General features: G+C 39.6%; 1 protein-coding gene across 1 annotated transcript; it reads left to right on the forward strand.

Annotated features, from left to right (window-relative positions):
• Positions 1 to 1792: 1792 nt before the first annotated feature.
• LOC146497985 (uncharacterized) lies at positions 1793 to 8021 on the forward strand. Its single transcript, XM_085141661.1, has 7 exons — positions 1793 to 2018; positions 2100 to 2502; positions 3879 to 3945; positions 4053 to 4762; positions 5602 to 6235; positions 6375 to 6432; positions 7702 to 8021. The coding sequence occupies exons 2-7, from the start codon at positions 2107 to 2109 to the stop codon at positions 7733 to 7735; spliced, it is 1899 nt and encodes a 632-aa protein (XP_084997787.1). The 5' UTR covers positions 1793 to 2018; positions 2100 to 2106; the 3' UTR covers positions 7736 to 8021.
• Positions 8022 to 12798: the final 4777 nt, after the last annotated feature.

Genomic DNA, 12798 nt, shown 5'->3' on the forward strand with positions numbered 1-12798 from the left:
TGTCACAGTACAGGACCTGTGATAGCCCTTCATCCTACACAGGGGTTTTAACTCTCTAATGCTGAAGGAGCTGCTCAGTCCCTCCATTTGGGAATTAGTGAAAACTCTTACCCATGATGGGATAATTTCATCATAACACTTTATTGATAAAGCACTTTTTAGAAATAACAAACAGGGCTGATCAAAGTGCTGTACAATAACAGCAAATGTAATAGACAAATACAGGCCAGGGGTGAAAGATACAGATCCAAAGAAAGAGCTATAGAAGTTAAACAACAAACGAGTGGATAAAAAGTAACTTAAAATCTCACACTCACACATCTCAAAGGCCAGGAAGTAAACGTGTGCTTTTAAAAGAGATTTAAAACAGCAAGTGAAGTTATGAAGGATCCTGCCTGACATGTAATGGGAAATCATTCCACAAGTTTGGAGCCATAACTGCGAAAGCTCCGTCACCTCTGAGTTTGTGTCGCGTTGTTGAAACAAATTAAAGAATCTGGCCTGCTGGCCTAACTGAGACAAGAAATTTGGGTGCAAAAGTTGCAGATAAAATGGTCTTTCAGTCAGTGTGAGTGTCACAATCTAGGTTAAATTTGGAAAAGAAAAAAATTGGCCATTTTGGGAAGTTTTCTTATGGAGTGTGACGTGAGACGATTGATAGCCATGTGTCTTTCTTATAAATATGACATTATCTACAAGAAATATTTCCTTGATTGTTAACGGTCAGCTCAAACACTTATTATTTGATTTATAGTCTTTGTGATGGGAGTCCTGCTGGGAAAGACGCACCCAAAGCAAAGAAATCACACAAAACTGGACCCTGTGAGCCCTTCCTGTTATTTATGTCACAAAGGAACCTGAAATTCACATGTAAGGAGATTTGCTCATGTTCAGTGGCAAAAAATGGTGTTGAACCACATTTTAGTGGCTCATCACCATCACCACTGGAGTCCGACTTCACTGCAGCTTGCTAGGCAAATGCATGTGATGCCTGCAGTTCGGGCTTCACGTGTTTAGCGTACGCTGGAAGTAAAACATAGCCCTCTGTGCTGCTCGACCAGGTCGGCATCACCACGATTCCAAAAATAAAAATAAAATGGAAACCGGACCCACCATCTAGATATTTAAAAAAAAACAAGCAAACCACTTCAACCTCAATTAAAACACCCTTATTATTTGTGTAATCTGTATCCTGTGTTTGTTGAGTCTTTTCTGTAGATTCTTGGCAGCTTTGGACATCAGCAGTTCCTCTGCAGTGTGCCACTTCCTGTCAACCATGTCAACAACAGCGTGCAGGACAAAAGTTGGGATTCTCACTCTTACATTTCATTTTAAATTGCCTGTGTGTGTGTGTGCCTTAGTACATGTTTGTGTTATGACAGAGGGAAGTGTGCTGACGTCATTGTGTTGGACTGAGACTCGAAGCATCAAAGAGCCACAGAATAAGACTCTTAGAGGTGCATCAGGAGCCATTGTCCTCCTTGTCAGCTGCGTGATGGAAATCACTGTTTATGATCCCATGAAAGACGAATTTGGCAGATTTACAGGGAAGCTCCACACATTCAGTCCAGTGAGGTCCTTGGAGCCCATTGGTATTTGGGGTTTTTCAGCAGGCTTTAAATTCTGACTCAACCAATTGCAATGAGGTGCAGTTCGCAAATTACAGTAAGAGAATTTATTTATTTTTTCCCAAGAAAACATTTGGCTCATAAAGCATGCAGAGAGGTCATCGTGTGTTTGATAAACTCTGCATAGGTGTGGACGGCCAACGGAGGGAGGAGACTGGGAACAGGCCCATTCCCATTATAGGAAATGTGTGGCCAAAGGTGTTTATAAACCCTTGCCCAAGTTTACACCCAGTACACAATCGTTTCTATTCTCTTGTAGCACAACTGCAAAGAGGAAACGTCTGGTCAGGATCTGCAGCATATTGGGCTTCACTGGAAGACTTTACAAGAAATGGGGTGTGAAATCAGCCGGACAGTCTGAAATAATTCAGCATTATCATCTGTCTCCTGGTAACTCTCAGATCTTGGACTTGCTTTAAGCCCTTCGTTTTGTTTTTGGTTTTTGGTTTGATTTTTTTTACTCTGCTTTAGAGCACCCATGTACAGCAGCGGCTATTCCCAGGTCTCCAAGCACAGCCCACAGGCTAAAAAAAAGATGCAGTACCGCTCCAGCAGCAAGAGTTGCGGCTACTACATGCGCATCGTCTTCTTCTTCTCCTCGCTCATTCAGTCTCTTATCATAGTTAGCCTCGTGCTCTTTCTTGTCTATGGTAAGACGCAGGACTCTACATGCCAAGAACGCACGCAGGACCTTGAGGAGCGCTTCAGTCAGCTATCCTTGGACAATGTGGCTCTCAAGAAGCAGAGGACAAACTTGACCAATTTCCTCAATGTCACCCTGACTGCGAAGGCTCAGCTCGACTCTGACCTGACAACACTGCGTCAGTACACCAATATGTCAATTCTGTATTTCCACGAATGCGAACAGAAGAAGGTGAGGAACTGAGCTTTTTTACAATACCTATATCTTTCTTCTACGTCTACCTTCTTATGTGTTATCTAATTTAATTAATGAAGCTTTCATCTTTTTAATAAGTAAAATTACAGATGACAGGAAAAGATAACCAATACACCTGCAATGCTTTAGCCAAGTTGATGCAAAATAATAATAGAATTAATAATATTTCATTTGTGCTTCACAGCTTGATGAACTGCACATTAACGATAAATCTACAGGTTCAAACATACAAACTGTCAAATATACGGTCTTACATTCACTGCTGCATGCATGCTTACGCACACACATCAGAAAAACAAGAATAAAAAAAAGCTATAAAAATGAGCTTTCATCATTCATTCAAAGCAAACCACATATTCAGCCAGGCTGAGGATGGCTGTTCCAGAGTTTAGGAGCCACAACTTCGAAAAGCGTGAACACCTTTAGACTTGCCAACGACTGGAGAGTCCAGCTGATGGAATAAGGTCTCAGCCGATCTGCTGTAGAGGCAGGAGGCTGGCTTTGTACCAACTGAGCCTTGTTTAAATGCCACAGCTTACCTAAGTATTGCTGACCATTTCCATCTCTTTACGGCCAAGCTGTACCTATCTTCTGATGGTCAAATCAGAGCTCTACATTGATATTAATGAAATTTGAAAATGAATTCTGAATTTCTCAGTGAATGGCAGCAAGATTAAATGTAATATTCGAGTGCTGGCGAGTTTTTTGTTTGCACCAGTTAGAGACAGGCTAAGGAGGACACAGAGGTGTACATTCAGGGATTTAAGATAATCTGGACGGGGGGGGGGGGGGGGGGGGGGGGGCAGCACGACATAATGACTGACCTCCTCAGAAAAGCTGTCAGGTCCAAACACCAGAACCTCAATTTTGCTGGCATTAGGATGCGAGAAATCTAAAGATATCAAATTAGTAATGGCAGTGAGGCATTTACCCAAGGTGGTTATACACGTTAAAAGGTGAAAGTCTATGATAGTTGTACCTGTATTTGAGTTTATAGGCCATGCTGAGGATTTGGTAAATGTTTGTAGATAAATTATATGAACCCCAGTGGTTAGGGTGAAGATGGTCCTGGTAAAAAAAAAAAGCTCCAAGAAGTTACGCAAGGACATAAAATTGTCCACAAAGGGAATGTGTCCATTCCTGCTGTATAAAAGTTGGCAGAGACCGCTGAACTTCACACCACCAAAACTGGAGAAGAATCAAAATGATCATAGATCCATAGAACTTTAGCTCAAATGGCATAATATTTCTTGCGACTGGCAAACCTGAAGTTTTAAAAATGTGTTTTTTCACTCTGTTTTAGAACAAATCCCTAACACTCTGTTTTGTTTTGTTTGTATTAATGTCAACAGCAACAGCTCAATACTGAGCTGCTCTCATGCAGACTCTTACGATCGTACCCATGCCCCATGCAAAGTGGTAAATATGATATGTCTTCAGTGCAAGCCCCAAAATAAATACATTAATGCATTTCATGCAGCCGTGACTTACTTTGTATGTTGTTTTTCTTTTCTATTTTTTTAAAGCTACAAATTTTAATACTTGTAACTGTGGGGTGATTGTCGAACAACTGAAAGCTAGGTTTCAGCTTGTGAGTTCCAACTTCACCCAGTCAGTGCAAGCCATGAAGATGGAAATGGAGGAGATTGCCAAAGAAAGGGACAACCTCAACTTGGAGACTATCAAGCTGAGGAGGGATATCGCCACAAAAGAAAAGCAGCTGCAGATCTATGAGAAAACATCCAAAGATGAGTTTTCCCAGTCCTTGGGTTCGGTCTACAATGTTTCCAGGGCTTTTCTGCACAAGATCGATTCCCTCTTCCCTGCACACATCGCCTTCCAGCTCACCTGTCCAAAACAGAGGGAACACCTGGAACAGATCCGCTCCAACTGCAGCAACCTGTCCAGAGAGGTGGAAGACAAGCTCCAGCGTTACATGAATACCGTGGGAAATCATGTGGCAGGCATCCAGCATGAGAACATCCGCTTGAAGGCTGAAAACTGGCGATTCGCTGAAGACTACCGCTCGTGCAGCCAGGAGCGCTCAGGTATGGTTGAGCAACACAAACAGAACCTAGACAAACTTCAGCAGAAGCACGATCAGGACCAGGAGAGACTCCTGAGGGAAAAGAAGAGGCTAAGCGGAGAGAAAGAAGTCTTAGAAAGCACCGTCAATTATAAAACTAAAGAGATTGAGAGCCTTATGCAGCAAATCGAAATTCTCAACAAGTCCAAGGTAAGAAAGAACACTCAAGACTGATCGATATGCTACACAAGCCCTGCTTTTTGAGTTTTTTTGTGTTCTTAAATATCCAAGTTATATAAAAACTTGGATATTTCAGGAAAAAAAAACACTTAGTCATCAAAAACCTAATTTAATTTTCAACTGAGTCCTTTATCCTTCCAAAGCTTTTCTCAGGGGAACTCAATGACAACTGCAGACAGAGATTCATGCTATTATGAAAAGTGATCCCATGCAATTTGTCTGTGTCTGTATATTTTGTTGTAGATTTTCCTATAAAACTATTGAGAAGTGCAATGATCTGCATTTATTGATACAGCAACTAGCTGATTTTGTGCAAAAGCGTTAGCATTGCTGTTAATGACAGCCCCTGCAGTACAGAGCAAGTGCAGGAATGCTAACATAGAAAAAAGCCCATGCCTCACCTCTTTGAGATAATGAGGTGTTATATAAGGTGGATGAGATCAAAGCAGCATGACTGGTTGTTGGAAATGATCCAGCCTCAACTCCAGCAAGTGCAGAAGATGAGGGGGGAGCAGGGTATTGTCTGCCAGTAAAAAACTAGAGGGCAAAGAGGTGAAAGCAGGCAAATGTTTCTGCCTTTCATGTTAAGTGTCTGCTATTGTCTGAGGAGAAAATATGAACCTAGATATGAAGCTTAGTGCAGTTTTGTGATTACTGAGGAAAAATGTAGTTTTTTCTTAAAGCAGAACATGATTTCATTGTTTTTATATTTTCTCTTGATTCACATGTTTTGTTGTGTTATACATGAATGAAAATTGAAGGCTCTATTTTCTCTCATGTTAAAACTGACCATTTTTTTAATTTTTCAGACAGGGTTTGGATATACTGGAGCCCTGGCCCATCAGCCCGGCACACCAGTACAGAATCGCTGGGGTGCCGGCTCTAATTCTCCAAGCTCTACCAGTTTCGGTCAGCAGGGTAAGACAGGGTCAACTGGACTGTTAGGCCAAGGTTCTAGCTCACTTGGATCATTCAATAAACCTGCATCAACTCTACTGGGTGCAACTGGAGCAAGCTCCTCAAATACACCCTTGTCCACTGGGTCAAGAGTCAGCTCTCCTGGGTCAGGACTTAACAATCCAAATCTTAGCTCAGGTGGAATAGGCTCAAATAACCCATCATTGAGTGGGAGAGGCTCTTCTTCCATCGGGTCTTCCTCTGGGTCATCAGTGTCTACTCCTAACCTTAGCTCAAATTCGTTTTCCTTGAATAAGCAAACATCAAATACAAGAAGCTCTGGCTTAGGATTAGGTTCATCCTCCTCCTCTTCCTCCTCCTCCTCCTCATCATCAACAAGTAAAACTACCTTTGGGCTTCCTTGGTTTGGGAGCAGTAACTCAGGTCAAAGTAAAACACCAAGCATACCAGGGAAAGGAACGTCAAGTGGTACCAGTACTGGAGCTGGATCGCCATTTGGTGCAGGAAAACCCAATGGAATGACAGGTACACCCTTTGAGCATAAATAAATACATTTGTTTTACTCTTATTTATTATTCTCACTGTCAAACATCTACATTTATATGATTAATAACTCATGGCGAGGTCATGATAAATCGCTATTTTCTTATGTTTTAACAAATAGGCAACATCGCTCAGCACATACAAAATCTACAACGCCTGATCAACCCGCCTGGCCCACAGTAAGTATTTTATTTATTCTCTGAGGATTATGATTTATTGCAAGTGTTGTAAGTTGCTGATTGCTGAGTCCTCCTACATGACCAGGAGGTGAGCAACCAAGATGGCACACGGGTTCATCTTGAGCCCTGAAAGTTCTTACCGATGTTGCTAAGTGAACGCCTAGCAACAGGCTAAAATGACCTCATTTAAGCATTTCTCCAGCTATCTATCTGCGTGTGCATCCACAAAAGCTGAATGGCACATGATATATTATTGCATCATCATGTTGCCTAGCAACCACGTAGAAATAGGTTAAAATGACCCTTTTTATGCATTTATAAACATTATAAAAGCATTGCATCATTTTCCTTTCACGGTCAACAGCACAACCAGGCCAAATAATACTGTAGAATGGGCATGTACTGGTATTGTTATTATACTAATGTTCAAAAGGTAGGCAACAGTAAGAAAAGTGCAGGTTCTTAAAGAAAGGCGCAGGGCAATAAAATATGACACTAAATGTTGTAAATGACCATTATTAATGCAGGATTATTTTTAAAAAATAGTTAAAATCAACATCAGCCATCACTTATGTTTTACTTAATGCTGAAAAGTGTGCTGATTAAAAAAGCAATGACTTTGACTTGTTGAATGTCAGCCTTTTGGGTTTGATTATAGAATCATAAAGACATACAACAGGGTATAATACTCTGTTCGCAAACCTGCACAGTCTAGCTCTTACTAAATTAAGTTGCCAGCTGAAGACCTGCAAGTCACTCAAACTAGAAACACTAGTGGGTTATTTGTGCACCAGATAAAATTGAAGAAGCAATGCAATTGCTTATGTACGTGAATGAGGCAACAGCCTGTGTGGGTTTAAGTCTGCTAAAATAGCCAAGGTCGAGCATTTTTTAAGCAAATGTGCTGCTTCTTTAATCAGCATGACAGATTTTAGCCTCTGCTAATGTGATTAATTGGCCTTTTTAGACAAACCAGTTTTTTTTTTAGGTAACGCAATGTGCGATGGAACACCTTACCAAAAAAATTTGGATTTTGGTAAGCGGTGGAGTGAATACATAAATGTTTTAAAATAGGTTTATAGGTTATTTCTAAATAGTTTATATCAAAATTTTCTAGAAGACCCTTGTGTGTTACACAGATTATCACCAAAGTTATCCTTTAACAAAATGTTGCAGGTTTGATGCACTTCCACTTTATATACAAATACCAAATTTTTGTCTTTCGTTCTTTCTTTCTTTCTTTCTTTCTTTCTTTCTTTCTTTCAACAGGGAGCAACAAGAAGTCTCCAGAATGCTGGGTTAACCGTATCATTTTTATAATCTGTTGTTATCTGTTACACATGGCTTCTCATATTGAGTTCTCACATTGTCTATACATAAACGTACTGTATAATACGCTCTGCTTACGACAGGTAATGTTTCAGTATGCATGTATGAAATCCATTCCAATAACTTGCACTTTTACATTTAAAATGTGAAGCTTTGTCATCCGTGTATGAATAATGGCATCTAGTATTTAGTATATAGTATTTTTACACTGTAAATACAAAGATAAAAATAAAGGTCTTGTTTAAGCCTAAGTATGTAAACTGTGCCTCTAGTCTCCATTTCTCTGTCTCCTTGTCTTGTTCTTTATAAACAAAGCTATTTAAAATATTATCCCATTCAGATCCGGAAAGAACTGTTTGTTTCTGTGTGCGTCACCTATTGTGTAACTAATTGTCTGCAGCTGACTCCCAAGCCCCTCCTGTGACAGCTTATTGGCAACACAGTTTAATCCTTCCAACATGTTTATGTTTACCTGCCAACTTGTTAGTATGGAGGCAGAGAAAAATGGTAGGAATCTTTTGACAAGCACTTAAAAACAGTGCGTAACCTCCTTACGGCAGAGAACACGGATATCCATAATCTAAATAAGATCTTAAAATACCTCTCATTGAAAAAAAAAAACAGGTGGGGAAAAGACGGAGCAATCGCTACATGATGAGTGGTCTGACCACACCTTAAACAACCTTAGACATAGCAATCAGATTTTATCTTCTTTCTCCGATCACAGCCTGAATATTAATACAACAGCTTTAATACAGACAAAAATATAAACAAAGCTACTGGTCTTGGATTAGTTTCATACAAAGGTTAGTTTTATTTGGACCCCAACAGTGTGGAGCCAACATGGTCCAGTGGGGAAAAAACATCTTGAGAACAGACAAACATCCTGTTCAAAGAACTGTGAAAGGATGGGGACATGCTGTTAATTCAAGAATCAAAAGGGTATTTGTATTGGTGCCAATTAAATACAGCACTTAGGCTTGGGCGAGAGGGATAGGATATCCTTTGTTTAACAGTAATGTTTTCCACATTTAGGATGTGAAATGCAGGAGCGCCAATCAGGGTATTAAAGGTCAGATGGTTGGATGCTACTGGGAGTCTCTTTATTGGTTGCGATGGGACACAGGATGTGTTAAAACTACTTACTGGAAAATTATCTTGATGATGCTGATCTGAGCAAGTCTGTTTCCTGTCATGTCATCTCATTTTCCTGCCCCAGTACATCATTTGTGTATTCTATGTGCACAGTTCACCACTGAGCATTGTCTGACTGACACAGTGGTCAATAACAACAATTGTTATGCACTTTCTATAATTTCTCATCCAGTTCAGGCTTGTCATAGGGCAAGAGGTGGGGCAGACTCTGAACAGACTACGAGGCTACAGGCGTAGTTTGAACTTTCCCACCTTACATTCTTTACATTTAATTTATGCTTGAACAACTCCTTGAAGGTTATTGTATTTATATTATTCCTTCGAACAGAGCTAAAAACAAAGCATTATAAATATGTCAACATGTAATAAAGTGAACTTCATCACAGAACAATAGGACATATGAGATATACTTACATTTGAGCAATGCATGTCTCTTTTTTTTCAAGCTTTCTGTCACTTTGCCAAAACTGGACACAGTTTGAAATAAAGTGTAAGCAGCCTATCCATCCTGTTTTTGTTTTTATTTGTTCAGGTTTTTAAAAATCTTTTAAAACCTGAAACATGACATAATTGCCAGGAAAGGTTTAGTGAACCATCTGACCCTTTGTTTAAAAAAATTATTAAATTTAATGCTACATAAATGCTACATCTGGCATTTTTTAATTGCTTGTCTCAAAAAGTCACAAAAGACATGCATCAGATACGATACACTGGGTGTTTAAGCAGGTCATTATTAAGGCCAGATGTACGTCTGGGTAAAAGCTAATCCAGCACATGGTCAGGTTAAGACTAGATAACATTCACACACTCAGTGCTGGCTGTTGACTGGGGATCTTGACCCTAGGAACTCTGGTCATTACTTACAAAAATATGAGGCATTTGTGGCACAGTCTGAAGGACCACCTCCCTCTACTTCCTAAAAGGCAGGAAATTGTAGGGGTGGTTATGATTACGACCTCCTTCCTCACCTGGGGCTTCAGGACTGTGACTCTTTTGTCTGTGCATGCTAATGTCCCCTTTTTTACTGTGACTTCTAATTGCATTTCCTGTCTGTTGGGCTGTAGCTGCCGTCACACGGCTGCCCAGGATGGAAAAGACATCATGGAGCAAAACCCCTTTTTTTTGTCCATCAACACTGCAGAGTCTAGAGGGGATTATGAGGCTTTTTCTTTTTTTTTTTTACATCCTTCAGAGCAACCCTGACCTTCACCTTGACTTCTTTCAGCAGAAATGTTATTGGAAGAAAGGCTAAGATTTTTTTGTTGTTAAAGACAACAGTTTGCTTTCATATAATCTTTGTTTTAACAGCTAGACCTTTATGTTTTTTGAAGAAACATGAAGTTCAAATGGTAACGTCAATATAATAAAATGTTCCACCCACAACTTTTCTTTATTTTACTGCCCCAACACGAAGAGCACAATAATACCTTACATTAAACTTTATATAGTAAATTATGTACAGACGTGTCTGTGTGTGTCTCTTAATTTAATGAAAGTACTAAGGCTGTCAGATTGTAAGTTCTGTATTTTTGTTTAATGTCATAGGCCTGTCATAATATCTGTAGTCTTCTACTAATTGGCAGGTTGATGGTTTGATCCCTTGTTTCTTCAGTCTGCATCCAAAACTATCCTTGGGCAAGATACTAAACCCCGCGTTTCTCTGTGATGTTAGATACAAAGCGCTAAGGCATAGAAAGAAGAGTTTGTATCAACAGATGAATGTTTTTTTTATTTACTGGCTTTTGTTATCCAGTTGAAAAGCTCATGGTCAGGTTCAGCTTGAATTGCTGGACAGATGGAATTTCATTATGACTGATATCACTGAACTCACTGCTGAATCAATCGTTACCAAATGTTTGAAGCAAAACCGTAGCAGTTTCACTACTCTACATCCCAGCTGGAATGATTGATTTCTCTGTCGAGTGCATATCAATTTAAACACATGTACAGTAGTTTTGCTCTAATGTTCCTTATGAACACCCTGGAAGTCAAATTTGTGCAGTTATTCACAGGCAGACTTTGACACTTTGTACTTTAAGAACAACACTTACCTCAAGATCCTGTGATGACATCTCCTTTTTTCCATCAAACAGTCTTATAATAACTATTAGTTTCCAAAATCTATTTGGGTTAATGAATTGCACTGAAACTAAAATTAAAACATTGCAAGTTGCAGTCTGAATTGTCCTAAAAGTGAATGGCAGCAAATCACTTATGGCCCAAGGTAGAAGCTAACATCAATTTGCAAAAATGCTCAACATGGAAAAGCTAAACATTTTGTAGCTGAGACTAATGAAAAAAACATTTATCCTGCATTTGATTGGCTAATGAATCAAAGTGAAATGTAGACTTGATGATAATAAAATAACACTATATCAATGTGTAGTGAAAAAGTGAAGCAGTTTGTTGACTCTCTTGTTGAGAGGCAAAATAACTCAACAGAAATTGCTGCATAGCAGAAACATTTAATGTTGTCGGCTAGTGTATCTGCAATATGTAACAAAGGGAAGCCGTACAAACAAGAAACAAAAAGCAGGCCCACTCAAACCTGTTTACAAGAGGGTGCTGTTGATCTAATCAATTATCCCTCACATGCTGAGAACTCTATTCTACAGCAGGGAATATAGTGAAGGTTATTGATCATCCAGTCTGCTAAGGGTAACAGTAGGTGCTGTATACATTACACACCTTAGAAAGGACATCACTCATTACACAAAGCTCTTGAAGTTATCATATCTGTTTAGTTTGAGCAAAGCAGAAAATAATTAAGAACAAATGGTGAACGCTGTGAAAAATACTCTCTTTCAGATGTCACTGACAATATCTTAAATTCATATGGGTACTTTTCAAAGGTCATGTGACTCCTGGAGTTCCCCATTTAAATCATAAAAAGTTATGACAGAGGTCTAGTGCTACAACCCGGTGCAACACGCTGATAACAAAATTGGTCTGATAAGAAACTCTGCATCTCAGTCCGTGACAATGACAGCCCCTTCCTTACTTTTGCTTAATGATACAAAGGTTTGTGCTTTTGTTTATCTCAGTGTGTCATAGACCTGTAGTGTCTTTCTTTCAATGCAATAAAAGGGTTACAGGTTCACATATTAGCTTTGCAGCAGAACCATCCTTCATGACGCTAACCTGTGTACTGCTTCCATCTAGTGTCTATGCCAGTGTATTGCTATACTACAGGGTGGGCCATTTATATGGATACACCGTAATAACATGGGAATGGTTGGTGATATTAAAGTCCTGTTTGTGGCACATTAGTATATGTGAGGGGGCAAACTCCTCAAGATGGGTGGTGACCATGGTGGACAATAAGAAGTCGGCCATCTTGGATACAACTTTTGTTTTTTCAATAGGAAGAGGGCCATGTGACACATCAAACCTATTGGTAATGTCACAAGAAAAACAATGGTGTGCTTGGTTTCAACGTAACTTTATTCTTTCATGAGTTATTTACAAGTTTCTCTTTGTTCAGGTGAACACGTGAAGAGCGGATCGAAATTGTGTTGATATCTGGTGAACGCAGTAACCGGGTCATTGCAGCAGATTTCAATGCAAGACACCCTATGAGAGCACCCATCTCCCATGCTACAGTTAGCAAACTGCTTGCTAAATTTCGTGAAACTGGTTCAGTGTTGGATTTGCCAAAATGTGGACGCAAGAAAACTGTCACTAATAAAGACAAATAACTCATGAAAGAATAAAGTTACGTTGAAACCAAGCACACCATTGTTTTTCTTGTGACATTACCAATAGGTTTGATGTGTCACATGGCCCTCTTCCTGTTGAAAAAACAAAAGTTGTATCCAAGATGGCCGACTTCTAAATGGCCACCATGGTCACCACCCATCTTGAGGAGTTTGCCCCCTCACA

Source organism: Neolamprologus multifasciatus, chromosome 18 (genome assembly GCF_963576455.1).
Source record: "Neolamprologus multifasciatus chromosome 18, fNeoMul1.2, whole genome shotgun sequence".
Classification (NCBI taxonomy): domain Eukaryota; kingdom Metazoa; phylum Chordata; class Actinopteri; order Cichliformes; family Cichlidae; genus Neolamprologus; species Neolamprologus multifasciatus.

Coding starts and splice junctions, on each gene's coding strand:
- LOC146497985 (XM_085141661.1), top strand. CDS start 2,107: ATGTACAGCAGCGGCTATTCCCAGGTCTCCAAGCACAGCCCACAGGCT. Junction 3,946..4,052: donor CCCATGCCCCATGCAAAGTG/GTAAATATGATA, acceptor ATTTTTTTAAAG/CTACAAATTTTAATACTTGT. Junction 4,763..5,601: donor AAATTCTCAACAAGTCCAAG/GTAAGAAAGAAC, acceptor TTAATTTTTCAG/ACAGGGTTTGGATATACTGG.